The following is a 27,826-nucleotide window of genomic DNA, read 5'->3' on the forward strand; positions in this document are numbered from 1 at the left end:
ATGAGTGATGCTTAATCTAATCACTGGAAGCCTTTTAAGGAGGATTCAGAAGAGACAAGCTCTCTTTCTGCTTTAGCCAGAGAGCCTCTCCTGTGGAGTTTGTCCAGACCCTCCATCAGAATTGTTAGCTTCACAGCCGGACCTATGGATTTTGGACTCTACGTTCCCACAGTGACGTGAAACACTTTTTATCAATTTTATATTTACGAGTATTTCCTGTTGATTCTGTTTCTCTAGAGAACCCTAACGAATACAGAAGCTGATTCCACTGGGAAGTCAAAAGAAAATGCCAGAACTGTTTGTTTTGTTTCTCCTCATATTTAAAAAATCTCCTTATTCTGTTTCATAAAATACACAATATTCGCTAGCACATTAATGTGCCATACAAGCGGATAGGTACCAGGTGAGGGCACACACAGTATTTACTGAGGGGTGCCGCATCAAAAACTCTTTAGAGAGCAGAGAGATGGTCCAGAGCTGGCTGAGAGGGAGCTTTCACAACTTCATTCCCATTTCATAGACGAGAAAACTGAGAAACAATGTATTTGCCTCAGACAGTGTGTGGGCAGCCTGAGATTCAAACCCAGGCAGGCTGACCTCAGAGCCTGTGCTCTCATGGCAAACGTTCTTACAGAAGAAAAGATTTAGATGCACATCACATTTATAAGATTCCTCAAGTGTTTTATGCCCAATATACAGATGTGAGCATTGACGCAGCCCTGTCTTTAAAACTTTCTATTTAACAACAATGATTAAATCACATATGGCATCAGCAGGAACTAGTAAATTCTTGGTTTAATGTGTGAGAGAAAAAGAATGCAAAGCTACATTTGCAAACCTACATTTGCAAACCTAAGCACAGATTCAAAAGTTACCTTTTGCGGCATAATAGCTACTGATGATACGTTACTAATTTTGTTGTAAATTTTGATCAATGAGTCTACACACCTACCTTGATGCTTACTATTAATCAGAGCATGGTCATCTTGTTGCAACTGGAAACTCATAGGAGAGGCAATTATGATACATGGTGTTTATAATTCTACACTTCAATACTTTAAATTCTAGTGACCAAATTTGCAAGGGTTTTTACCCAGAAGTGGGTTGAATTATGTCACCCAAAAAGACGTGCTTGAGCCCTAATCCCCTGGTACCTGGGATTGACTTTATGTGGATAGAAGGTCTTTGCAGATGGAATCAAGTTCCGATGAGGTCATGGTGGGCTAGTTTGGGCCTTAAATCCCATGACAAGGGCTCTTGTAAGAGAAGAGAGGGGGTGTTTGGACACAGAGGCACAGGAGGAGGCCATGGGGTGACGGAGGAAGAGATCAGAATGATGCTGCCACAAGCCAAGGAATGCCAAGGATTCCTGGCAGCCTCCAGCAGTTAGGAAGAAACAGGGCAGGAGTCCCCCTTAGAGCCTTTAGAGGGATCTTGGCTCTGCCAACATCTTGATTTGGGACCCTGAGTTGTGAGAGGAAAAAACCTCTATTGTTCCAAGCCTTGCAGTTTACGATCATTTGTTACCGCTGCCCCAGGAAATGACCACACCCCTCCAACACACAAGAATGACCAAATTTCCATGTAATTTTTTAACGAAATGTGTCTCATTACTTAAATCTCGAGTGGCACATTATCAGTCTAACTTTTAGGCCTTATTTAGAGAATTCTGTGATCTCCGAAGCCTAGGTTGGGGCTGATGGCACATGATTGTCCACGAAACCACGTGTGCAGAGGGGATGGACGTGAGTAAGCATCGGGGCTGGCACCGTCAGGCCTGGGAGGTGAAACACGTAGTGCTCTGGTGGCTGGAAGGGGACGTGGGAGGTCAGGAAGGTGAGACGTGCTCCCTGGTTGGGAATGAAAGAGGCTGCAGCGGGGAAGTGGCCCCAACCAGGATTCAGAACAGGCAGCTGGCGGAAGACAAAGAGGCCTGGGAAAGAGTGGGATGAGAAGTGGCCAGACTAGAGAATTCTGTGGCTTGGAAAGGATGAGTCAAACCCATCAGTTTCCCTGACTGTGGTTTTAGGGATAAAAGGTCCCAGGGCCATGTGGAAGAAAGAGTTTGCAAGGTATGTCGTGATGCCTGACTAAGGTTGCAGCTGTCAGGATTTTTAAAACTACGTACTTCTTATACAGTTGAACAGTGTAGACAAGATTTCAATGGGCAAGAGTTTTATACATTGAAATCTTCAAGTGCTCATCTCTGCTGAATGGTCAATAGGACCACAAAGGGCACAAATTATTAGCAGAAAATAATATAGTTGAGTTTTAAAATGTAGTGTCCATATAAACCTTTTACATGACATGTGTGAAAGGTTAAAAAAAATTCTACTCACAAAATTTTTAGAGAGAGACCCACATATCTGTTTCCACCAAGAGAAGGACTTCTTCACTCTGTTTGTAATTTACTTAGTATTACAAATGCTGTGCTACGGCTGGATGATATATTGATTTTATTTTAATTACATAAACTGAGGAAGAAATGTAAATCAGATCCAAATATATTACAAGGCATTTGGGAAGGTGTGTTTTGTGGCCAAACAGAAAAGTATGTGCAATCTGCTTTCAAAATGGAAGTAGACTTATTTCAAAGCACTATCTTGCATCCTTTCCTCTTGAGAATATATCCTGGTTTTCGCAGAAGTATCGATAAATGGATTGATTAAACCACTTCTGTCAACATTCCAGATGTTCCAAAAAATCGTGTTCAACACTTTCTTCCAGTTGTTTCAAGACCCATGGGCTTTCGGCGACAAGGTACTCTAAGCACGGAGCCCCCGGGGCGTCAGCAGGGCGCGCACTCTGGGTTTTAAAAGCCCAGTTCAGAGTCTTGAAGAACGGCACCAGCTGCTTCATGCTGGAGACAGAGCGTTGGCGCAGAAGAGGAAATTGACTCTTCGGGCTGTTCTCATCTGAGCTGCTGATTTCCTGCAAGTGAAAAACCCATAGGAGTGACAGGACTTTACTACGGGTGAGATATGTGTGCACAGAACACACATGCATGTGCACACACGTGCACACACACACACACACTCATTATCAGCACTAATGATGGGGGGGCGCATACACTCAAATTCTAGGTCTTCAATGAAAATTTTTCCTTTTCATCCTGAGCCCAGCCCCTGAGCCCAACCCCACCCAGGGCCTGCCCCTCCTCCCAGCTGCCTCTTCCTCTTCTTGGACTTTAAGTCATGAAAGAACTTGATGGGTAAGAACTATTTCGACATGACTGTCCTATCCAGGAAGCTTCCCTGCTTAGCAGCTGATATGACAAAGCAGTGTCTGTGTGACCTACAGATGAGGAAACAAAGGGAGAATTTATAACCATCACCAAGTTTTAAAACTCAGTTAAGAGAAATTTTGAATATTATTCAGAGTCCTTAAAATCAAGTGATATATGAAATGTTTCACTCGCTCCTTAGCCCTTCTCCCCTCTGCCATGAACATGATTTTTTTGATTTTTTAAATTTATTAATTAAAAAAAGTAACAAATGAACAAAAACATTTTTTACATATGATTTTTCTGTTCTACATATATAATCAGTAATTCACAATGTCATCACATAGTTGCATATTCATCCTCATGATCATTTCTTAGAACATTTGCATCAATTCAGAAAAAGAAATAAAAAGATAACAGAAAAAGAAATAAAACAAAAACAGAAAAAAAAAGATTATACATACCATACCCCTTACCCCTTCCTTTCATTGATCACTAGCATTTCAAACTAAATTTATTTTAACATTTGTTCCCCCTATTATTTATTTTTATTTCATATGTTCTACTTGTCTGTTGACAAGGTAGATAAAAGGAGCATCAGATACAAGGTTTTCATAATCACACAGTCACATTGTGAAAGCTATATCATTATTCAATCATCATCAAAAAACATGGCTACTGGAACACAGCTCTACATTTTCAGGCAGTTCCCTCCAGCCTCTCCGTTACACCTTAACTAAAAAGGTGATATCTACTTAATGCGTAAGAATAACCTCCAGGATAACCTCTGACTCTGTTCGGAATCTCTCAGCCATTGACACTTTGCCTCATTTCACTCTTCCCATTTTTGGTCAAGAAGGTTTTCTCAGTTCCTTGATGCTGAGTTGCAGTTCATTCTAGGATTTCTGTCCCATGTTGCCAGGAAGGTCCACACCCCTGGGAGTCATGTCCCATGTAGACAGGGGGAGGGGGAGGATGGTGAGTTTGCTTGTTGTGTTGGCTGGAGAGAGAGGCCACATCTGAGCAACAAAAGAGGCTCTCCTGGGGGTGACTCTTAGGCCTAAATTTTAAGTAGGCTTGACGGATCCTTTGTGGGGTTAAGTTTCATATGAACAAACCCCAAGACTGGGGGTTCAGCCTATAGCTTTGGTTGTCTGCACTGCTTGTGAGAATATCAATAATTTGACTTGGGGAGGTTGAATTTTCCCTCGTTCTCACCATTCCCTGAAGGGGACTTTGCAAATACTTTTCCACTCACTGATCAAATCATTCTGGGATTCATGGGGGCATCACTCTGGACAAACCAACAAAATCTCACGTCCTACCCAAGGTTCCATGTACTTATGGTGATGAACATAATTTTTAAAAAGGAAAACATTTACCCCATATTTTAACTTTAGGAGTTCTAGAATCTTAACAGTGTGGGGCTTGCATTCTTGGTGATTCTCCTCTAGATCTGATGGGAAGGCAGGACCCTCCTCTGTGTCTACTTCTGGAACAAATGCCCACCTGTAACTGGAGGAGAAAAATCTGAGGTCAGGCACGATGGGCTCAGAGCCCACTTAAAATTTTTTATAACAGTTTTATTGACGTATAATTCATATACCATACGATTCACCCATTTAAAGTGCATAATTCAATGGTTTCATTATATTCACAGAGTTGTGCGTACATCGGCACAATCAAATTTAGAATGTTTCATTACCCTCAAGAGAAACTCCATTCCCCTTCACTGTCACCCCTAACTCCCTCACCCCCCCCCACCCCCCCAAAGCCCTGGGCAACCTCTAATCTAGTATCCGTCTCTATAGATCTGGAATGGAATAGAATTAAACAACATGTGGTCCTTTTTGACTAGATTTTTTCAGTGAGTATAACGTTTTCAAGGTTCTCCCATGTGGTAGAAGGGATCAGTACTTCATTGCTTTTTATTGCTGAACAATATTCCACTGAATGGATATACCACACATTTTATTTAGCCATTGACCAGCTGATGGACATTTAGGTGGTTTCCACTCTTAGGCTGTCATCAGTAATGCTGTTATGAACACTGGTATACATCAGAACCCATAAAAAATATTTTTATTGAGAAATCTTCACACACATCCACAGTATACAATCATTGGCTTACAACATCATCACGTAGTTATGTATTCACCATCATGATTATTTTTAGAACATTTACATCACTCCAGCACAAGAAAGAAAAAGTAAAAAGAAAAACCTCATTCATCCCATACCCCTTACTCCTCCCTCTCGTTGATGACTAGTATTTCCAGCTACTCCATTGATTTATCCTTTGTCCCCCCTATTATTTATTTATTTTTTATCCTTATTTTTTCACTCATCTTCCCATACCCTGGATAAAAGGAGCATCAGACACAAGGCTGTCACAATCACACAGTCACACTGAGGTCAGGAGCTCAACCGTTTCAGGTACTTCTCTCCTGCCATTCTAATACACTATAAACTAAAAAGGGATATCTATATAATGCATAAAAATTATCTCCAGGTTAACCTCCAGACTCTGTTTGAAATTTCTCAGCCACTGAAACTTTATTTTGTCTCATTTCTCTCTTCCCCCTTTTGGTCAAGCAGTTTTTCTCCATGATGCTGGGTCTTGGCTCATTCCAGGAGTCCTGTCTCAGGTTTCCAGGGAGATTTACCTGCGAGCCACGTTCCAAGTCGGAAGGAGGGCAGTGAGTTCACCTGCTGAATTGGCTTACAGAGATCAGATCTCATTTTTAACCACAAACGTTTTTGCATGATTAGTGTGTTTGATGGAACAGGACAGAGACAGAAGCAGCATCTGGGGCCAGGCATGAAATTAAATGTGAGAGCAGCTGTATTGAGCCTAAGAAATGTAAACCCACAGGGATCAAGTGAATTGCGGATGGCATGCTCCATTTAAGGGCATTCATTTTTAATTAAAAACAAAAAGAAAAAAAATCTACATGAACACAGTAAGCCCACCCATGGGTGACCCGTGTTTTATAAGTATTCAATAACAAAAACCACCTACACACACACACACACACACACACACACACACACACACACACACACATATACACAAACTGGAAACCTGTCGGTAAATACAACTGTGAGCCAAATTCACAAAATCGGAGTTGTTGCAAGCAGTCTGAAACTTGGTACTGCAAGCTAGCTCACCGGCCACTAATAACCCATACTGAGGTTTCCATATACTGTACATGAAAGAACAAATGAAAGTGCTTAAAATGAATGAAAAGACACATGATCCCATCTAACTTACATTTGAAATAATGGCATCTTGTCAGGTGGAAAAGAAAGTGCTGTGTCCAAGAATTTGCAAGCTGATAAATACAAGACGAGTTCGCTCTGGGCTATCTCCCCCATCAGTGGCCCATTGCCATCAGGGACTGAAACTTTTGTTCTGCTTATTTTGTTGCTGTTTCTATAAATTTGCAAAGAAAGAAATTCCCCGTTACAAATTCATTCACATCTGCTGTAGTCCAATGACCTATGAAATGTTCGCAAGAAGGTTTTTCCTTTTAGGAAAATTTCCAAATAGCTGGCCCCTTCACAAGCAGTTCCACAAGATGCCTTCAGCACCACATAACTCTACACCCCAGAGTGTTCCCACTGATCTCGGCCACCTCTCTTATGAGTGTGTGAGCACCTGGATTACTGACCTTGAGGCTTCATCTTCCTTCTTCAGCTCTTCCTCAAGCTGTATAAATGTCTGAATCTTAGAAGCAAAAACAAAAACATGCATTCAAGTTACTATTTGAGAGATTAAGCCTAGCTTAATGTTTCAAATTTACATGTCTATTAAAAAAATAGTAAATTATTCACTTCCCAGTGTCTGTCCATGCAACAAAAAAAGTAAATTAATATCAAACAGTATTGTACCAAAATTAGTTAGAATAACTGATAGCTGAGAAACCAAGTATCATTGTAAGACAAAATATTCTCTATTTACCCAGCAGTTTACTGTGTACTGCTAACTTGAATGAAAGTGCTTTTGCAGAGACAGTTTGATAACAGATAAAATAGTAACAGTATATTGTTCCCAGAAAGGTACATTAAAAGTTCCAACCTTGCTTTAAAGAATAAAATAGTTGTACTCACCAATTCAGTGACCATTATTGGCCACAAGGAAGTCAAATGTTGAGGAGATACTCTTAGCAGCAAAACTCTGAAAAAAAGAAACATCTGAGCAGCAACTATGGATGTCTGTCCAACTCTGAGATTGTCTGTCAGGCGTTCTAAGGAAAGAAGATTTTGAAGATGTCATACAATTATGCAGTTTGGTGTTTCTCATTAGACAAAGAAGAAAAATACAACTGTCATTGTTTGGATACTGTGTTAACAGCCACTATAAGAGATGGGTTTGAGGAGAACGCACCCGTGGACCTACACTACCTCCACCCCTCTTCTCTGGAAAGCTCAGCAGTTCATGCCATTGCTAAAGGGAACTTCCCTAGGGTAATTTTTTATTCCAGCCTGAGCATGTGAGAAGCTTGTTACCCGGAATGCCAAATTTTCTCAACTTGCATGAGAAAGACAGTCAACAGCCAACAACACGCACACAACAGGGAAGCTGGAATTCTTGGAAAAGATTTTTAAAGCAGTTATCTAAAAATCTTCCAACAAGAAATTATGGGCTCTCTTGAAGCAAATGAAAAAAATAGTCTCAGTAAAGAAATAGAACATATAAAGAAGAATCAAATGAAAATTTTAGAATTAAAAAATACAATAACCCAAATAAAAACCTCAAAAGCAGAATGGAGATGACAGAAGAGAGAGCCTATGAAGACAAAAGCATAGCAAATAGAAATTATTCAAACCAGCAAAGGAGGGAAAAAACTTTGAATAAAAAATGAACAGAATCTTAGAGACATGTGGGACAGTAACTCAACATCTAACCTTCATGTCACAGGAGTCTCAGAAGGAGACGAAAAAGAGCAGGGAGTGTAAAAATTTTAGAAGGAATAGCTCATGATGGAAACCTTCCCAAATTTGGTGAAAGACATAAATGTAGAAGTCCAAGAAGTTGAATAAACCTTAAAAAGGATATATATACATCATAATCAAACTTCTGACAACTAAAAGACAAAAAAATCTTTACAGCTGGTCAGAGAGAAATGGAACATTACATAAAAGGGAACAGACAATAATTTAAATGACAGAAGATTCCTCATCTGAAACCATGGAGCCAGAATGAAGCGACATACTTTTCAAGTGTTGAAAGTACTGTCAACACAGAATTCTATTTCTAGTGTAAATATCCTTCAAGAATGAAGGTGAAAAAAAAACAACCACCAAAGCAAAATGAAAACAACGAAGGTGAAATAAAATCATCTCAGATGAAGGAAAACTAAGACAATTTGTCACTAGCAGATCTGCTTCAAGAGAATGGTTAAATGAAGTTCCTCAGAAAGAAAATTACCAAGAATTATGAAAGAGCATCAAAAAATGGAAAATACACAAGTAACTATCATAACATTCTTTCCTCTTGAGCATTTAAAAATTAATTTTGACAGCTGAAAGCAAAAATTATAATACTATATGATGTGGCTGTCAATGTATGTAGAGGTAACATTTAAAACAATTACATAAAAAGGGTAAAGAGTAAAGCATGCTAAATGGTGGTGAGGAATCTACATTTCACCTGAAATGGTAAAGTTATGATAAATATGTACCTTGTCAACTAAGTTACATATTTATACTATATTTTAATCCCTAGAGCAACCATTCAAAAGATACACAAAGAGATATACTAAAAAACACTTTAAATAAACCAAAATGAAATACTAAAAAATGTTCAACAAAGCCATGGGAAGACAGGAACAGGAAAGAAGGAATGAAAAACTGGGAATAAACAGATTTTTATTATTAAAAATAATAAAATGACAGTATAAATCTTAACATGTCAATAATTACATCAAATATAAGTAGTCTAAATTTGCCAATTTAAAGAGGTACACTGGTAGAATGGATTAAAAAATGACCCACTTTTATGCTATATTAGACAAAAGTCACTTCAAATATAATGACATAAATATGCTACAGGTAAAAGGATTGAAAAAGAAATATTATACAAACATAAGTCAAAAGAAAGCTGGAGTATCTCTTTTATCAGACAAAATAAACTCTAGAGCAAAGAAAAGTATCAGGGTTAAAGGGATATTACATAATGATACACAAAAAAATTCAATTCAACAAGAAGACATAGCAATTACAAATACATAAAACCAGACAAAAGAGATGCAAAATATATGAAGCAAAAACTGACAGAACTGAAAAGAGACCAGAAAAACCTACATCACAGCTGGGATGTCAACACTCCTTTCCCAATAACTGATAGAACTACTGGAAAAAAGCCAGCAAGGATATAGAAGAACTGAGGCACACCAGTAGACAAAAGGATCTAATTGATACTTACAGAACATTCCACTCAGTAATGGCTGATTCTTTTTTTTTTTTTTTTTTTTTTTTTTTAGGAGTGAGTAGTAAACTTTATTAAAGAAAGAAAGAGTACATGTTCAAGAGATAACGCTAGCATTGTTTCAGGAAGAGATAACTGTTGATGCTTGTGGCCAGCCCATCAGGTATCCAAAATTTATCTGTGGGCAGATGTGTAACAATTTTTACAACCCTTAACTTAGTTAAGGCTTTCCATTAACTAAGAGTTTACTTTAGGCCCATGATCTTACAAGCTTTTATGGTTTAGGGAGATTTTGATAATTTGTGGGCATTAGAAAAAATTTTTGCTCCATGAAGTTTGCAGCTGAAATTTGCAGTGTGTTACTTCCTTCGGAAACTACATAAGAAACTAGGGACTTGCAGTTGTGTATTACCTCTTTTTAAGAGCTGGATAGGAAAAGAGGGACTGAAGTTGTCCTATTCTATCTTTTTTTTTTTTTTTAATTTTTTTATTAATCAAAAAAAAGAAAAGAAATTAACACAACATTTAGAAATCATTCCATTCTACAAATGCACTCAGTAATTCTTAGTATCATCACATAGATGTATGATCATCATTTCTTAGTACATTTGCATCGATTTAGGAAAAGAACTAGCAAAACAGCAGAAAAAGATATAGAATGTTAATATAGAGAAGAGAATTAAAATAATAATACTAATAATATATATATATATAAAAAGGAAAAAGAAAAAAACAAAAACAAAAGATACAAACACACAAACAAACAAACAAAAAACCATATTTCAGGTGCAGCTTCATTCAGTGTTCCAACATAGTTACATTACACTTAGGTATTATTGTGCTGTCCATTTTTGAGTTTTTGTATCTAGTCCTGTTGCACAGTCTGTATCCCTTCAGCTCCAATTGCCCATTATCTTACCCTGTTTCTAACTCCTGCTGGTCTCTGTTACCAATGATATATTCCAAGCTGATTCTCGAATGTCGGTTCACATCAGTGGGACCTTACAGTATTTGTCCTTTAGTTTTGGGCTAGACTCACTCAGCATAATGTTCTCTAGGTCCATCCATGTTATTACATGCTTCATAAGTTTAGTCTGTCTTAAAGCTGCATAATATTCCATCGTAGGTATACGCCACAGTTTGTTTAGCCACTCGTCTGTTGATGAACATTTTGGCTGTTTCCATCTCTTTGCAATTGTAGATAATGCTGCTATAAACACTGGTGTGCAAATGTCCGTCTGTGTCTTTGCCCTTAAGTCCCTTGAGTAGATACCTAGCAGTGGTATTGCTGGGTCGTAATCCATTCTGCCATTCTATGTCTTTTGATTGGGAAATTCAGTCCATTAACTTTTAGTATTATTACTGTTTGGATAATATTTTCCTCTACCATTTTGGCTTTTGTATTATATATATCATATCTGATTTTCCTTCTTTCTACACTTTACTCCATACCTCTCTCTTCTGTCTTTTCGTATCTGACTCTAGTGCTCCCTTTAGTATTTCTTGCAGAGCTGGTCTCTTGGTCACAAATTCTCTCAGTGACTTTTTGTCTATAAATGTTTTAATTTCTCCTTCATTTTTGAAGGACAATTTTGCTGGATATAGGAGTCTTGGTTGGCAGTTTTTCTCTTTTAGTAATTTAAATATATCATCCCACTGTCTTCTAGCTTCCATGGTTTCTGCTGAGAAATCTACACATAGTCTTATTGGGTTTCCCTTGTATGTGACAGATTGTTTTTCTCTTGCTGCTTTCAAGATCCTCTCTTTCTCTTTGACCTCTGACATTCTAACTAGTAAGTGTCTTGGAGAACGCCTATTTGGGTCTATTCTCTTTGGGGTGCGCTGCACTTCTTGGATCTGCAAATTTAGGTCTTTCATAAGAGTTGGGAAATTTTCAGTGATAATTTCTTCCATTAGTTTTTCTCCTCCTTTTCCCTTCTCTTCTCCTTCTGGGACACCCACAACACGTATATTTGTGCGCTTCATATTGTCATTCAGTTCCCTGATCCCCTGCTCAAGTTTTTCCATTCTTTTCCCTATAGTTTCTGTTTCTTTTTGGGATTCAGATGTTCCATCCTCCAGTTCACTAATTGTAGCTTCTGTCTCTTTAGATCTACCATTGTAGGTATCCATTGTTTTTTCCATTTTTTCTTCTTTGTCCTTCACTCCCATAAGTTCTGTGATTTGTTTTTTCAGATTTTCTATTTCTTCTTTTTGTTCAGCCCATGTCTTCTTCATGTCCTCCCTCAATTTATTGATTTGGTTTTTGAAGAGGTTTTCCATTTCTGTTCGTATATTCAGCATTAGTTGTCTCAGCTCCTGTATCTCATTTGAACTATTGGTTTGTTCCTTTGACTGGGCCATATCTTCAATTTTCCAAGCGTCATCCATTATTTTCTGCTGGTGTCTGGGCATTTGATCAGATTTCCCTGGGTGTGGGACCCAGCTGGTTGAAAGCTTTTTCTGTGAAATCTCTGGGCTCTGTTTTTCTTTTCCTGCCCAGTAGGTGGTGCTCGTGGCGCTCGTCTGTCTGCACGGCAGTCGGCCCGGGAAACCGCGCGTGGAGGTGGGGGTTGCTGGCCGCCGCGGCTTGGGAGAGTGCCGATCCCAATTGCCCAGCTGGCCCGAAACGCCAAGCGTGACGGGAGGGCCCCGCTATCCAATGTTCCCAGTCAGACCGGGGAGCCACGTGCGTGGAGGGGACCCCAGTCGCCAGCCGCCCCGGCCGGGAAACCGCGCGCAGTAATGGCTGATTCTTTAAGTGCTCATGGAAAATTTACTAAGACAGATATATCCTGTATCATAAAACAACCTCAACAAATTTAAATCATACAAAGTATGTTTTCTGACCATAATGAAATCAAACTAGAAATCAATAAGAAAGAGATAATAAGACCATGGTGGCTCAGCAGGCAGAGATTCCACCTGCTATGCCAGAGACCCGGGTTCGATTCCTGGTGCCTGATCATGGGGGAAGAAAAAAAAAACATAATAAGAAAATTGCCCAAACACTTGGATATTAATACACGGGTCAAGAGGAAGTTTTAAAGAAAATTAAAAACAAATACATAGAATTGAAGGAAAATGAAACACAACATATCAAAATTTGTGGGATACAGCTAAAGCACTTCTGAGAGGAAAATTAATAGTACTAAATGCTAACATTATATAAGAAAGGTCTCAAAACAATAATCTAACTTCCCACACCTCAAGAGTTTAGAAAATGAACAACAAAAAAAAGCAAAGCAAATACAAAGAAGTAAATGACTACAATAGCAGATATGAAATTGAAAACAAAGGAATAAACAATGGAGAGAAATCAATCAAACCAAAAGCTAGGTATTTGAAAAGACCAATAAAATTGATAAACCTCTAGCAAGATTAACAGACATAAAAGAGAGGAGACACAAATTACCAGTAGCAGGAATGGAAGAAGGGATATCTCTACAGAGCCTGCAGACATTAAAAGGAGAGAGGGATACTACAAGCAATCCTATTTCCACAAATTTAACAACTGAGATAAAATGGACTAATTCTTTCCTCTTGAGAAATGGACATTTCACTGAGATGACATGGACTAATTCCCAGAAATGCACAAACTACCAAAGTTTATCCAAGATGATATCGATAATTTGTCTAGGCCATAATCACTATTATTATTTTTAACTTTTTTTTTCATTGTGAAGTATATACACAAAAAAGCAATAAATTTCCAAGTACACTTTAGCAAGTAGTTATTCAACAGATTTTAAAGTTTGGTATGGGTTATAGTTCCAAGACATTTCATTTTTTCTTCTAGCTGCTCCAAGACACTGAAGACCAAAAGAAATATCAATATAATGATTCAACAGTCATACTCATTAGTTAAATCTTATCTTCTCTGTTATACTTCTTTCTTTTTTTTTTTGGTGAAAAATAACATATATATAAAAGAGCAATAAACTTCAAAGTATATTGCAACAATTAGTTGTAGAATAGATTTCTGAGTTTGGTATGGGTTACAATTCCACAATTTTAGGTTTTTACTTCCAGCAGCTCTAAGGTACTGGACACTAAAAGAAATATCAATATAAAAATTCAGCACTCATACTCATTTGTTAAACCCGACCTTCTCTGTATAACTCCACTATGACCTGTGGTCTTTCTCTCACTCTTTAGGGGTATTTGGACTATGCCCATTCAAATTTCTTCATGTTGGAAGGGGCTGTCGATAATATGAGTTAGGGGGATGGAACTAGTTGATGTTCTGGAGAGGCTGGCCCCTCTGCATTTCAGGACTTATCTGGTCCAGGGACCCATCTGGAGGTTGTAGGTTTCTGGAAAGTTACCTTGGTGCATGGAATCTTTGTAGAATCTTATATATTGCCCTAGGTGTTCTTTAGGATTAGCAGGAATGGATGTGTTTGGGGTTTGGCAAGCTGTGATAGGCAGCACAGTCTAACCGAAGCTTGCATAAGAAGGACCTCCAGAGTAGGCCATAATTATTAAGAAAAGTAAATTCAAAATTAAAATCTTCCAAAAAAGAAATCTCTATACTCAGCTCATTTACCAAGCCTACCATATATTGAGAAAGGAAATAACACCAATTTCACCCAGAAGAGGGTACACTTTCCAACTGGTTTTATGAGGCCAGCAATTCCCCGATACCCAACAGGACAGAGACGGTGCAAGGGAAAAACAACTGTACTCATGAACACAGATCTAAAAAGTCTCAACAAAGTATTCACAAATCAAATTCAGTAATACAAAAGGAAAAAATTCACCACATACAAATGAAGTTTATTCCAGGAATGCAAGGCTGAATCAAAGTAATCTAACATATCAACAGTCTGATGGGAAAAAACTATATAATATCAACTGGCAGAGGAAAAGCATTCGACAAAACTTAACACCTGTTCATGACAAAAACGGACTTCCTCAACTTGATAAAGAACATCTACAGAAAACTCGATAGCTAACATCATAATTGGTGAAACACTAAACACCTTCTCCCTAAGCCAGGGAACAAGGCAAGGATATCAGTTCTTACCACTCCTATTCAACTAGTACTGGAAGTTTTAGCCACTACAACAAGGTGACAGAAAGAAATAAAAGGCATTCCAATTTGAAAGGAATAAACAAAAATGTCCCTATTTGTAGATAACATGATTGTCTAGGTAGCAAATCTCACAGAATGTACCAGAAAACTCACAGAAATAATGAGTTAAGCAAAGAAACAGGATACAAAGTTAACAGAGAAATCAGTCATATTTCTTTATATACTAGCAATAGAAAATCGAAAACCAGAATTCAAAACACAATATCATTTACAAATGCTCCAAAAAATCTGAAATACTTAGGAATAAACCCAAGAAAACCTGCATAGGATCTACATACCAACAAAATATTGATGAATAAAATAAAAGACGACTACTACTTGGAGAAACATATATCATTGCTAATTGGAAGTCTCAACAAAATTAAGATTCCAATTCTTCTCAAATTGATATACAAATTTAACTCAATACCTACCAAAATCCCAGTAGATTTTTTTTTAGACATAAAAAAGGTGAGTCTAAAACTTTATGGAGAGACAAACCTTGAAAAAGAAGAGTACAATCAGAGGAATACCACTGGCTGATTCAAGACTCATTCTAAAGCTACAGTACTCTAGTCCAGTGTGGTATCAGTAGAACTATAAACAAAAAGGTATCAATGGAACAGAATAAAGAATTCAAAAATAAACCTATTCAAGGACAGGCAACTGATTTTTGACAAAGGTGCAAAACAAATGAATACAGGAAGGAAAGTATTTTCAACAAATGGTGTTGGCATATTCATAGGCAAAAAATGAAAAAGAACTTTGAACTAAACTTCACACCTTATACAAAAATGAACTCCAAATGGATCATACATCTAAATGTAAAACATAAAACCTTTTAGAAGAATATGCAGGAGGAAACTTTCATGAAATAGAGTTCCATAAAAGAATCAATAAAAGAAATAATTGATAAATTGGACTTCACCAAAATTAAAAACTCTTGCTCTGCAAAAATCCCTGTTAAAGGGTGAAAAGATGAGCCACTGACTGGAAGAACATATTTGCAAGTCATATATCTGACAAAGAACTTGTACGCAGAATATATAAAGAACTATCAACACTCAAGCATAACAACAGCAATTCAATTAGAAAATGGAGAAAAGACTTGAAATAAACTTCATCAAAGAGAACACCATGGCAGAAAATCAGAACATGAAAAGAGGTTCTGCAAATTAAAGCCATGATGAGATACTACTACATAACTATTAGAATGGGTAAAATAAAAAATACTGACAATTTCAAGTGCTGTCAAGGATGGGGAGCAAGTGAGGCTCTCTTATACATTGCTAGTGGGAATGCAAAATGGTACAGGCAGTCTGGCAAACAGTTTGGCAGTTTTTTATAAAGTTAAACATACATTACCATATGACCCATTAATCATATTTCTGTATATTTACTTTTTCTAGAGAAATGAAAACTTATATCTGCACAATCACCCGTAAATGAATGTACATAGAGACTTTATTGTAATTACCCCAAACTGGAAAAAGCCTGAAAGTCCATCTGGTGAATGAATTAACAAGTTGTGGTACACCCATCCAATGGAATATTCATTAAAAAGGATCACATTTTTTGCTACACAAAGGTACCCTGCTTGCCATGGGGTGGTTCTCCATGGCTTCATACTGAATGGAGAAAGCCAGTCTCAAAAGGTTACATACTTGCATGGTTCCACTAATAGAACATCCTCAAACTGACAAAATCACCAAGACGGAGAGACAGTGGTCTCCAGGGTTTAGGGCCAGGGGAGGCTGTGCCATGTGGTGATGGGGGAGCTCTCTATGCTGAACAAGAATCTGTTCATGTGATAATTTCATATAATTAGACACATCCAAACATAAATAAAAAGCATGCATGAAAAAACTGCTGAAATCCAGAAAATTCTGTATTTGAGTTCATGGTAACATGCCAGTGTCAATTTCCTGGGTTTGATATTGGATTATGGTTATGTAGGATGTTGCTGTGGGGGAAGCTGGAAAAACAGTACACGGCAACTCTCAGTATGATTTTTGCAACTTCGTGTGTCTTAACATATTTCAAAGCAGAAGGTTGTTTTTTTTTTTTTTTTTTTTAATGCATGGGCAGGCCCGGGAATCAAACCCGGGTCCCTGGCATGGCAGACGAAAACTCTGCCACTGAGCCACTGGGGCCTGCCCAAAATAGAAAGTATTTTTTAAACAGTAATTTGTACACCAGAACATATTTTGTACTCCATGAATTTATTTTTTTACTGGGATGGTATGTTTTGGAATTTTTAATTTTCTTCATCTCTAATATTCACCTCTTGGCTGACTGATAAGCCTTAACAACCAGCTTAACCGGTTCTTAGAGCTGGAGGAGCCCCAGGCCAGAATCCCTGTGCCCGTGTTTACAGGCTGCGAACCTTGTGGGAACCCAGCTGGCCATTTCATCCCAACGAGCCCCTGTTCCTCATCCCTGAAACCAGATGCCCTACTCTGCCTACCCCAAAGGGGACCAACCTCCTACTGAAGCCCAGAGCCTACTGCTGGGAGCCAGAGGGCCTAGATGTCAGCCCGAGGTTTGCCAGTTAGCTGAAATAAAACTTTAGGCAGGTGCTAATCTCTCTGAACATAGGTTTCCTGAAGTAAAAAACAGAGCTAATGTGTAAAATGGGGAAATACTCCAGCGGACCTGAGATGGATGAGTGAACAGAGCTTTTCCTCCAGTTCTTTCTCATCTCGTAGTCTGAAGCCTTTGTGTGCGGTGATGTCTGCCTTCCAGTCCTTTCAGAAAACCAGTGGTTTCCCTTTTAAAAATAGCTGCTTTGAATGGATTAAAAAACAGGCCCCATCTATATGCTGTCTCTACTGAAAGGACATGAGGGCAAGGACACAAACGGACATTTGCACACCAATGTTTATAACAGCATTATTTACAATTACGAAGAGATGGAAACAGCCAAAATGTCCATCAATGGATGGGTGGCTAAACAAACTGTGGCACATACATACGATGGAATATTATGCAGCTGTGAGACAGAATAAAGTTACGAAGTATCTAACAACATGGATGGACCTTAAGGACATTATGTTGAGTGTGATTAGCCAAAAACAAAAGGACAAATACTGTATGGTCTCACTTGTTGGTAACAGAGATCATCAGGACATAGAGATAGGGTAAGATATTGGGTAACTGGAGCTGAAAGGATACAGATTGTGCAACAGGACTGAATAAAAAAACTCAGAAATGGACAGCACAACACTACCTAACTGTAGTACAATTATGTTAAAAACACTGAATGAAGCTGCATGTGAGAATGATAGAGGGAGGAGGGCTGGGGGCATAAATGAAATCACAAAGAAAGACAGACGATAAAGATTAAGATGGTATAACCTAGGAATGCTTAGAGTGTATAATGATAATGACTAAATGTAAAAATTTAAAAATGTTTTTGCATGAAGAAGAACAAAGGAATGTCATTACTGCAGGGTGCTGAAAACAGATGGTAATTAATATTTTAAAATTTCAACTTATGTGTGAGACTAAATAAAAAAATGTTTATTTGGTACAAAATTTATATTTTGACTAGTGCATTTCCTAATACAACTTACGTAGATAGTTTGATTGAATGCCATAAGTACTTGGAATCTCAGGTAGGACATGAGATTTTGCTGGTTTGTCCAGAGTGATGCCCCGATGAATCCCAGAGTGATTTGATCAGTGAGTGGAAAAGTATCTGCAAAGTCCCCTTCAGGGAATGGTGAGAACGAGGAAAATTCAACCTCCCCAAGTCAAATTATTGATATTCTCACAAGCAGTGCAGACAACCAAAGCTATAGGCTGAGCCCCCAGTCTTGAGGTTTGTTCACATGAAACTTAACCCCACAAAGGATAGGTCAAGCCCAGTTAAAATTAGGCCTACGAGTTACCCCCAAGAGAGCCTCTTTTGTTGCTCAGATGTGGCCTCTGTCTTCAGCCAATACAACCAGCAAACTCACCACTCTCCCCATCTACGTGGGACATGACTCCCAGGGGTGTGGACCTTCCTGGCAACGTGGGACAGAAATCCTAGAATGAGCTGAGACTCAGCATCAAGGGATTGAGAAAACGTTCTTGATCAAAAGGGGGAAGAGTGAAATGAGACAAAGTGTCAATGGCTGAGAGATTCCAAACAGAGTCGAGAGGTTATCCTGGAGGTTATTCTTATGCATTAAGTAGATATCACCTTGTTATCCAAGATGTAGTGGAGAGGCTGGAGGGAACTGCCTGAAGATGTAGAGCTGTGTTCCAGTAGCCATGTTTCTTGATGATGATTGTATAATGATATAGCTTTCACAATGTGACTGTGTGATTGTGAAAACCTTGTGTGTGATGCTCCTTTTATCTATCCTGTCAACAGACAAGTAGATCATATGGAATAAAAATAAATAATAGGGGGAACAAATGTTAAAATAAATTCAGTTTGAAATGCTAGTGATCAATGAAAGGGAGGGGTAAGGGGTATAGTATGCAAAATTTTTTTTTTTGTTTTATTTTTCCGTTGTCTTTTTATTTCTTTTTCTGAATTGATGCAAATGTTCTAAGAAATGATCATGATGATGAATATGCAGCTATGTGATGATATTGTGAATTACTGATTATATATGTAGAACGGAATGAGCATATATTAAGGATGTTTGTGTTTCTTTCTTGTAATTTTTTTAATTAATAAAAAATTATTTAAAAAAAATAGTTGCTTTGGGCTTATTTCAGCTTCTTTTGTGATCTATGAGCCAAGATGGACGGAGCTGCCCAGCTCCCCACCTTGCGCACGCTGACATCTTTCAGTGCTCCCTGATGGCGCTATACGCAGGGGAGAGGACCCCAGAGGGCCTCCCAGAAAATAATCCCTAGAAATCCCCTGCTCCTGCCTTTTCAATTAGGCCTAAACAGTTCACTATGGGACACAGCCTGAAGTTTCTGGACGTGTCCACGGCCTGGAGGGAAGCTAAGGCATCATGCTTCACGGGGCATCGTAAGACCAATAGAGTCCCCAGGCTCTGTGCCAGAGAACGCTCTGAATTCTATCACCCCAGGACGTCATGGAGGCCAAGCCTACCAAGGGACAGCCGTGGGGACAACGAATATAAATGAAATGCTTTGTAAGCTGTTAGGGGATCAAAAACGGAAGGGCGTTAAATACGTCTATATATTTTTAATTTGCAGAAATTGTTTTGGATAGCACTTGAGCTATCCAAAGTGGAGGACACTTATTTAGAGAAATTGCTCTTTCTCTAAGGTCCCCAAAGCCCGTTTAAATTAGCACCATTGCTCCTACTTCTCTCGACCTTTCAGAGGTGTGATTTCATGGAATTGTTGGGTGTTCTAATCCTGCCAAGTCAAATTCTCCACACCACTGTTTGGGAATGGCTGCTATTGATTCTTTCTCTGGTTCTGGTTTCTATACCCCAATACCATCTCTTTAGTCCTCTGGGCCTCCACACCAATTTAGGGGAGTGTGTGATGGGAAATGGGGGCGAGAGGACGGGCTATCCTGAGGGACGAGGGGAATGAACAGGTCTTTGCTCAGCTTGAGAAGGCACTAAAAGGATGGCAAGGGGAATGGACCGCAATAGACTGAACCGTATCCCAACAACAACATGTTCAAGTACTAGCCCTTGTCTTATGGCTGTGAACCCATCTTAAAAAGGACCTTTGAAGTTCCCATTAAGATGAGGCCAAACTGAATGAAGGTGGGGATTAATCCAATATGACCAAAGTCCTTGTGAGCAGAGGAAATTTTAGGAGGAGGCAGACAAGGAGTGAGACAGCCGTGTGACGGAGGCAGGGACTGAGTTGCGGCTGCCCAGCGTGGCACCACCAGCACCCTAGGACTTCAGAGAAAGCACGGCCCTGCCGACACCTTGATGTTGGATCTCTGGCCCCAAACTGTGTGCTGATAAATTTCTGTTGTTTAAGCCAACCAGGCAAACTAAGGCATTGGCAAACTAAGACACTGTCCAACACGTTCTTCTTTTTATTTCCCTCCTCTTTCTCCACCCAACAAAGCATCCATGACATCCAGCTTTATGACCTATGAGTGTCATCAAAAGGTTGAGTGGCCAGGTGCCTAAAGCACTGTCACAGAGGCTGCAAAGGAACTAGAGCCAAGTGCGAGTCCCATGTTCTTTCCTCCCAGATTTTGTAGGGCTACCACCAAGTTCAGCTTGGACCCTGCACTTGCCTAAAGTCCTTTAAGGGCTGTCATGCGGCATTCCCAGTGACCAGCTGATCAAATCAGCCTTTTGGTAGTTCAAACAAGGCATGCCACTCGGATCTGTCCATATCCAAATATCTGCTCTCCCATGGCTAAGTATTTGGGGTATTAGGAGGTAAAACTCATGTTCTTTACATGTTGAGGTTACATCAGTTCAAGTATAAAGGTGTTTTATTACTGCAAACATAAAATACTGCCATGGTAAATAATTATGACACACAATTAATCCAAAAGGTTTGTACTGTGTCATAAATTTAACCTTTACATAGTTTACTTCTCATCTGGTTACATTACTTTCTCTTCCTAAAAGCTAACCCTTGTACTTAAAAAAGTAATTTGTTTTTTTATCACCTGCTATAGAATGTGCACGTATTTGGAAAATAGAATTTACAAGCATGAGACTATTTATGCCCTCAAACCTGGGGGGCATGGAGTAGAGTTGAGGCTTGGTAGAGATTTAACTGACAAGTTATGTTTGGATGAGATTGTAAAGGATCAGGGCTGGACCAGAGAATTTGTATGCACAGTCACAGCTGTGGAAGGCTTTCTCCCTCAAAACTTTTTATTATGAAAAGATTTCAGGACTTCCGGAGAAGATGGCGGCTTAGTAAGATGTGCGGGTCTTAGTTCCTCCTCCCGAAAAGCAACTAAAGAAACAGAAACAATACGAAACAGCTCCCGGAGTCACGACAGAGACCAAAAAGACAGCGTACCCCATTCTGGAACGGCTGAACGGGTAGGGAGAATCCACTGCGGTGAGATACCCGAGGGGCGCACATTTTCCCGGCTGGGGCGGCTGGCGACTGGGGTCCCCTCCACGCACGTGGCTCCCCGGTCTGACTGGGAACATTGGATAGTGGGGCCCTCCCGTCACGCTTGGCGTCTCGGGCCAGCTGGGCAATTTGGACCGGCACTCGCCCAAGCTGCGGCCAGTGACCCCCGCCTCCACGCGCGGTTTCCCGGGCCGACTGCCCCGCAGACAAACGACCGCCACAAGCGCCACCTACTGGGCAGGAACAGAAAAACAGAGCCCAGAGATTCCACAGAAAAACCTTTCAACCAGCTGGGTCCCACACCCAGGGAAATCTGATCAAATGCCCAGACACCAGCAGAAAATAATGGATGACGCTCAGAAAATTGAAGATATGGCCCAATCAAAGGAACAAACCAATAGTTCAAATGAGATACAGGAGCTGAGACAACTAATGCTGAATATACGAACAGAAATGGAAAAACTCTTCAAAAACCAAATCAATAAATTGAGGGAGGACATGAAGAAGATATGGGCTGAACAAAAAGAAGAAATAGAAAATCTGGAAAAACAAATCACAGAACTTGTGGGAGTGAAGGACAAAGAAGAAAAAATGGAAAAAACAATGGATACCTACAATGGTAGATCTAAAGAGACAGAAGCTACAATTAGTGAACTGGAGGATGGAACAACTGAATTCCAAAAAGAAACAGAAACTATAGGGAAAAGAATGGAAAAACTTGAGCAGGGAATCAGGGAACTGAATGACAATATGAAGCGCACAAATATACGTGTTGTGGGTGTCCCAGAAGGAGAAGAGAAGGGAAAAGGAGGAGAAAAACTAATGGAAGAAATTATCACTGAAAATTTCCCAACTCTTATGAAAGACCTAAATATACAGATCCAAGAAGTGCAGCGCACCCCAAAGAGAATAGACCCAAATAGGCGTTCTCCAAGACATTTACTAGTTAGAATGTCAGAGGTCAAAGAGAAAGAGAGGATCTTGAAAGCAGCAAGAGAAAAACAATCTGTCACATACAAGGGAAACCCAATAAGACTATGTGTAGATTTCTCAGCAGAAACCATGGAAGCTAGAAGACAGTGGGATGATATATTTAAATCACTAAAAGAGAAAAACTGCCAACCAAGACTCCTATATCCAGCAAAATTGTCCTTCAAAAATGAGGGAGAAATTAAAACATTTATAGACAAAAAGTCACTGAGAGAATTTGTGACCAAGAGACCAGCTCTGCAAGAAATACTAAAGGGAGCACTAGAGTCAGAAACGAAAAGACAGAAGAGAGAGGTATGGAGTAAAGTGTAGAAAGAAGGAAAATCAGGTATGATATATATAATACAAAAGCCAAAATGGTAGAGGAAAATATTATCCAAACAGTAATAACACTAAAAGTTAATGGACTGAATTTCCCAATCAAAAGACATAGAATGGCAGAATGGATTACGACCCAGCAATACCACTGCTAGGTATCTACTCAAAGGACTTAAGGGCAAAGACACAGACGGACATTTGCACACCAGTGTTTATAGCAGCATTATCTACAATTGCAAAGAGATGGAAACAGCCAAAATGTCCATCAACAGACGAGTGGCTAGACAAACTGTGGCGTATACCTACAATGGAATATTATGCAGCTTTAAGACAGACTAAACTTATGAAGCATGTAATAACATGGATGGACCTAGAGAACATTATGCTGAGTGAGTCTAGCCCAAAACTAAAGGACAAATACTGTATGGTCCCACTGATGTGAACCGACATTCGAGAATCAGCTTGGAATATATCATTGGTAACAGAGACCAGCAGGAGTTAGAAACAGGGTAAGATAATGGGTAATTGGAGCTGAAGGGATACAGACTGTGCAACAGGACTAGATACAAAAACTCAAAAATGGACAGCACAATAATACCTAAGTGTAATGTAACTAGGTTGGAACACTAAATGAAGCTGCACCTGAAAAAAAAAAAAAAAAAAAAAAAAAAGATTTCAAAATATTCAGAGAATTTAGAAGAAAAGTATAATGAATACCATAACACCTTCCTCCTAGATGTCACAGTTAACATTTGGCCACATTTGCTTTACCTTTTTCTGTCTTTAAAAAAGAAAAAATATATAAATGTATATATATTTGTATTAAACCACGTGTGTCTAAAAAAAAAAAAAATTATGACAGTGGTTGATGTGTTGAACTAAATGTATCAAGGCCTTTCACACAGCTGACCCAGTAGGGAACTGGGCTGACAATTCGCATCCTTATTAAGAACACACTAGCAAGATAACTTCAGGAAGGACACAGGCTTTGAGAGCCTATAAGTCTTTATTAACAGTTTTTTTCCTACAAGGGCACAGTGAGAGATTTATATCATGATTCTTCTTGGAAACAACCCAGATGTCCTTCGATTGGCAAATGGATAAACAAACGGTGGAATGGAGTATACCATTTGGTAATAAATAGAAATAAGCTACTGAGAAATGCCAAGAAATGGATGACTCACATACAGGATGATATGGAAAGACACTAGACACTATACAGTTACATTTACAGCACATTCTGGAAAAGGTGAAACAAGAGGAATAGAAAGCAGATTCGCTATTGTCAGGGGCAGCGGTGAGGGAAGAGGCTAACCACAAAGTGACAGGGACAGCTTTCTGGGGTGGTATAAATGTCCCATGCCTGACTGAGGTGTTTGTAACATGGACTATACACCTTTATCAAAATTCACAGAACTGGGTGGATTTTACTGTATATACATTAAACCTTCATACATCTGACCAAAAAAAGATTTATATCAAAATTCTAAAATTTGTAGAACTGTTTGTTAAACTAGCCTTTATAATACCGACCAAAATATCCTTCAAGAATTGTATTAGTTTATTTAATTCTTTTTAATTACTAGTCTTAAGGGGAAAAAAGTCCTATTTTAGAATTCTTTCCTCTCCTGGGGGAGGAGGGTGGATTAAAGACAGAATCCTAACTCTACCTCCTTAATGTTTTATGAGGAGAAAAAAATTTTGAAATTTTGTACAACATCCACAATAATTCATTTTTAATGAATTTCATTCTTTCATAAAGAATGAAATAAATATGGAGGAAATCAACAACAGTTGCTTCTCCACCTCTTGCTCCCTCCCTAGCAAGCTGAGCAGCTGAGCTTGCTGGGGACAATGACAAATGCAAAGTAGGTTCTCTAGGAGAGGACTCTAGCAGGAAACAGTACGGAGAAAGCATTTCTTGCACTCTACCAACAGACTTCTAAAAACTTCCTAGTAAATATGAATTATGTGACAATAATCGATTTTTAAAATGAAAGTTCAGATTTATGGATTGATTTCAGGGGTCCTCCAAGGACGCCGATCGTTTCTGGCCCCACCTGGGTCCTGGTTTTAGCCCCCAACCATTCTCCCAGGACATGCCGTGGGACCCCCAGAGCCCACTGCGGCAGGCGTGGGGGTGAGTGGGCCCCGGGGCGCGGCTGGCTGCCCCTCTTACCTTGTATCAGCGGAAGGTAAAGGTGGTACTGATCGAGTTCCCCGCTGAAGACGGCAAAAGCCTGGCGCTTTAACAGCATGGCTTTCTGCTCGAAACTGGAGAACAGTTTCAAGGAACTGCTCTGCATGTCTAGAAGAAATATAGCCAATAAGATACTGGGAGCGAAGTTATAGGAAATTCCTTTTAGTAATTTCTCCTTTCCCTGATGAAAAATCATGATCTTGTTGACATGTGATTATTATCCCCATATTTGTCTTTTTTAAAATACTTATTTCTTTAGTGCTATTCAATGTTAGGGTATCAGAAGAGGACATGAGGTAGACAGAAGTATTCCTAACATGCATGGTAAACTTTTAATACAATGACAAGATGTGGACATGGCTGTGTTCACTAGTATTTCTCCATTATAAAGCTGTAGAAAAGTTGTCAAGGCATTCCTGTCAGTAGACTAGAAATGGAGAGGCTCATTCATTCAGTCCTGACATATTATGCAGATCAGACTGTGTGGCTTGAGGCTGAGATGGCACCTTAAAAAATTTAATACACTGGTAAAACCTTTCTATGCTGCCATTAGCCCTTTAAATTGTGACTTATGCATAAGTAACACAACTTACTCATTAAATCTTTAAACATTGTTTTCTCATGAGTCAGAAGATGGTCAATAATGGACTTCCAACTGGATATTAAAAAAAAGCAAAATTAATGAAATATACAATGGATGGTAATCTGGTTTAAAGCCCAAGCAAATACCATGCCCTTTAAGATCTATTAAACACTGCTTTCTAAAAAGAGGTTAGTTTGCATATAGGGGAAAGTTAACCCAAAGCTTTTCATTGATAATCCTAACCCAGGGAATGAAGGATGACCTTTCTCCAGATTACTGTACAAGAAAACATAAATCAGCCAATTACTCTGGCTCTTTCAAGGATTGCTCTTAAATATTTTCACACGGAATGATGTTTATACATCTGTGTTGATGGAAGGAAGTGGGGGTTAGTGAAGATAAGAATCACCACTTCGTGGCTTTTCAGAGGGCTAATTATCAAATGGGTGCCCCAGCAGAGAAAGAGGATTTTGTGGGTGAAAATCACAGGGCTCCAAGCAGCCTGTTGGTGGTGGCTAGCAAAATTCAGGCCATACAGAAAGGCTGACCCACTCTCTCCACCCTTAATACCTGGTCCTTCCTCGTCATTAATAAAGAATGCTGTCTTGGGAAATGAATGGCTTTGTTGACCTCTTGGGAAAGGGACAGGCAGTCCATCAGCACTGACACTGAAATGACCCCACTGGCCCACAGTAAGCTCTCTGTGAGACGGGAGGGTCACAGTGTCCATGGAAGGCTGGGTCTTGTTGACACTGGTCAGAGATCTTGTGATAACAACCAACATAAAGTAGGACTAGACCCAGAACTGCTGGGCGGAATGTTATGTTCTTTAGGAAAGATACGCTCTCTTAATTAAGTGAAAGTCCTCTCCTGACAATAAAAGCTACCTTTTTCTATGTGGTACCTTTGTAGTTTATTCCATGAAAGTGAGCTGTGATGGTCAGGTCTGTTACTTGGGTTGAGGCTAACTCTTTGCTCCCATTTCAGGGATAAGAATAAGTTATTTAAAGCAGAATGCTGTTTCCACTTGAAGATTCAGAGCACATTTTTTTTTTTTTTAAATCAGGAAAGCATTTCTTACTGAACACAAGAAGTATCCATCTGAAAGAAAGCTGGATCCAAAAATAACTCCAGGACTTCTTTTTTCCAGGCTCGTTTTGTATAGGCGTAGCCACTAAGAGAGCTCAGCAGCTGGGTGCTGGCACGGAAGCTGGGAGTGTTGTAGGCACTGAGGGGGAGCAGGGGACGAGAAAAGGGTCACGGGCAAAGACTATCCAAGCAAAGCCACTTGATTCATTCCCAGTAACGTATTTTTCCACATAGGGGTAAGGTAAATGAAGAAGATGACATTACCTGTGATTGCGTAAGTAAGGGAAAACATAGTAGAGTAAACGTGAGATCAATGGCACAGCTTTCTCCTTCTCGTCACTTCGATAAACCATGTCCAGGAGAGACGCCAGAACCTGAAAGCACAAAACCATAGCAAACCGGAAATTCTTCTGAAGCCAGTGACAACAAGAAACGTGGTTCTAAAAGCATAATGAGATGACAAGAAAACTTCAGGGTGCAACTTTAGGGCAAGACTGACTCATAAACTCGCCTGGGAGGGTGCAGCCTGCACTTCCTGGTACCTGAGGATGGCATGCCTTTGCAAAGGCTCAGGACGATAACCACTTAGATAAGGGCCAAGAAATCAGGTGTGTGTGTACCTCTGCCAGGAGAGAGAGGGCTTGCACACTGTACAGCGAGGGGACGGACGTAGACACCATCGAAGAAGCTGCAGCAGCATCTGCTAGAAGCAAAAAGCATTTGCGATTTTAATGATGATATAGGGTCACCATTTACTGCCTGAAAGCACTATGTGAACTCGATTCATGAGTTCCTACCTGGCATATTGATTGTGTATGTAAATATAACTTAAGATAGTCTTCTGTTAACATATATAATTTTGGGAACTAAGAATCTGACTCTTTTAATACATCAGCACCAAGTCATCACCTTCCTTCCCA

At 39.4% G+C, this 27,826-nt stretch overlaps 1 protein-coding gene across 4 annotated transcripts in view; it reads right to left on the reverse strand.

Moving 5' to 3' along the window:
- Positions 1-2,413: 2,413 nt before the first annotated feature.
- DOP1B (DOP1 leucine zipper like protein B) overlaps positions 2,414-27,826 on the reverse strand; it is a 130,790-nt gene continuing 105,377 nt past the window's right edge. For 2 of the 4 annotated variants that reach the window (XM_077119109.1, XM_077119112.1), the window contains 10 exons: positions 27,527-27,609; positions 27,171-27,280; positions 26,899-27,045; positions 25,828-25,889; positions 25,214-25,342; positions 7,337-7,473; positions 6,898-6,953; positions 6,498-6,659; positions 4,606-4,738; positions 2,415-2,931 (listed from right to left, as the gene is read on the reverse strand). In XM_077119109.1, the coding sequence (XP_076975224.1) occupies positions 2,680-2,931; positions 4,606-4,738; positions 6,498-6,659; positions 6,898-6,953; positions 7,337-7,473; positions 25,214-25,342; positions 25,828-25,889; positions 26,899-27,045; positions 27,171-27,280; positions 27,527-27,609 (1,271 nt within the window). In that variant the 3' untranslated portion in view covers positions 2,415-2,679. Of the gene's footprint in view, positions 2,932-4,605; positions 4,739-6,497; positions 6,660-6,897; positions 6,954-7,336; positions 7,474-25,213; positions 25,343-25,827; positions 25,890-26,898; positions 27,046-27,170; positions 27,281-27,526; positions 27,610-27,826 lie in introns of all 4 variants that reach the window. The other 2 variants (XM_077119110.1, XM_077119111.1) reach the window with 2 other exon arrangements.

This window comes from Tamandua tetradactyla, chromosome 10, assembly GCF_023851605.1.
Source record: "Tamandua tetradactyla isolate mTamTet1 chromosome 10, mTamTet1.pri, whole genome shotgun sequence".
Taxonomy (NCBI): Eukaryota; Metazoa; Chordata; class Mammalia; order Pilosa; family Myrmecophagidae; genus Tamandua; species Tamandua tetradactyla.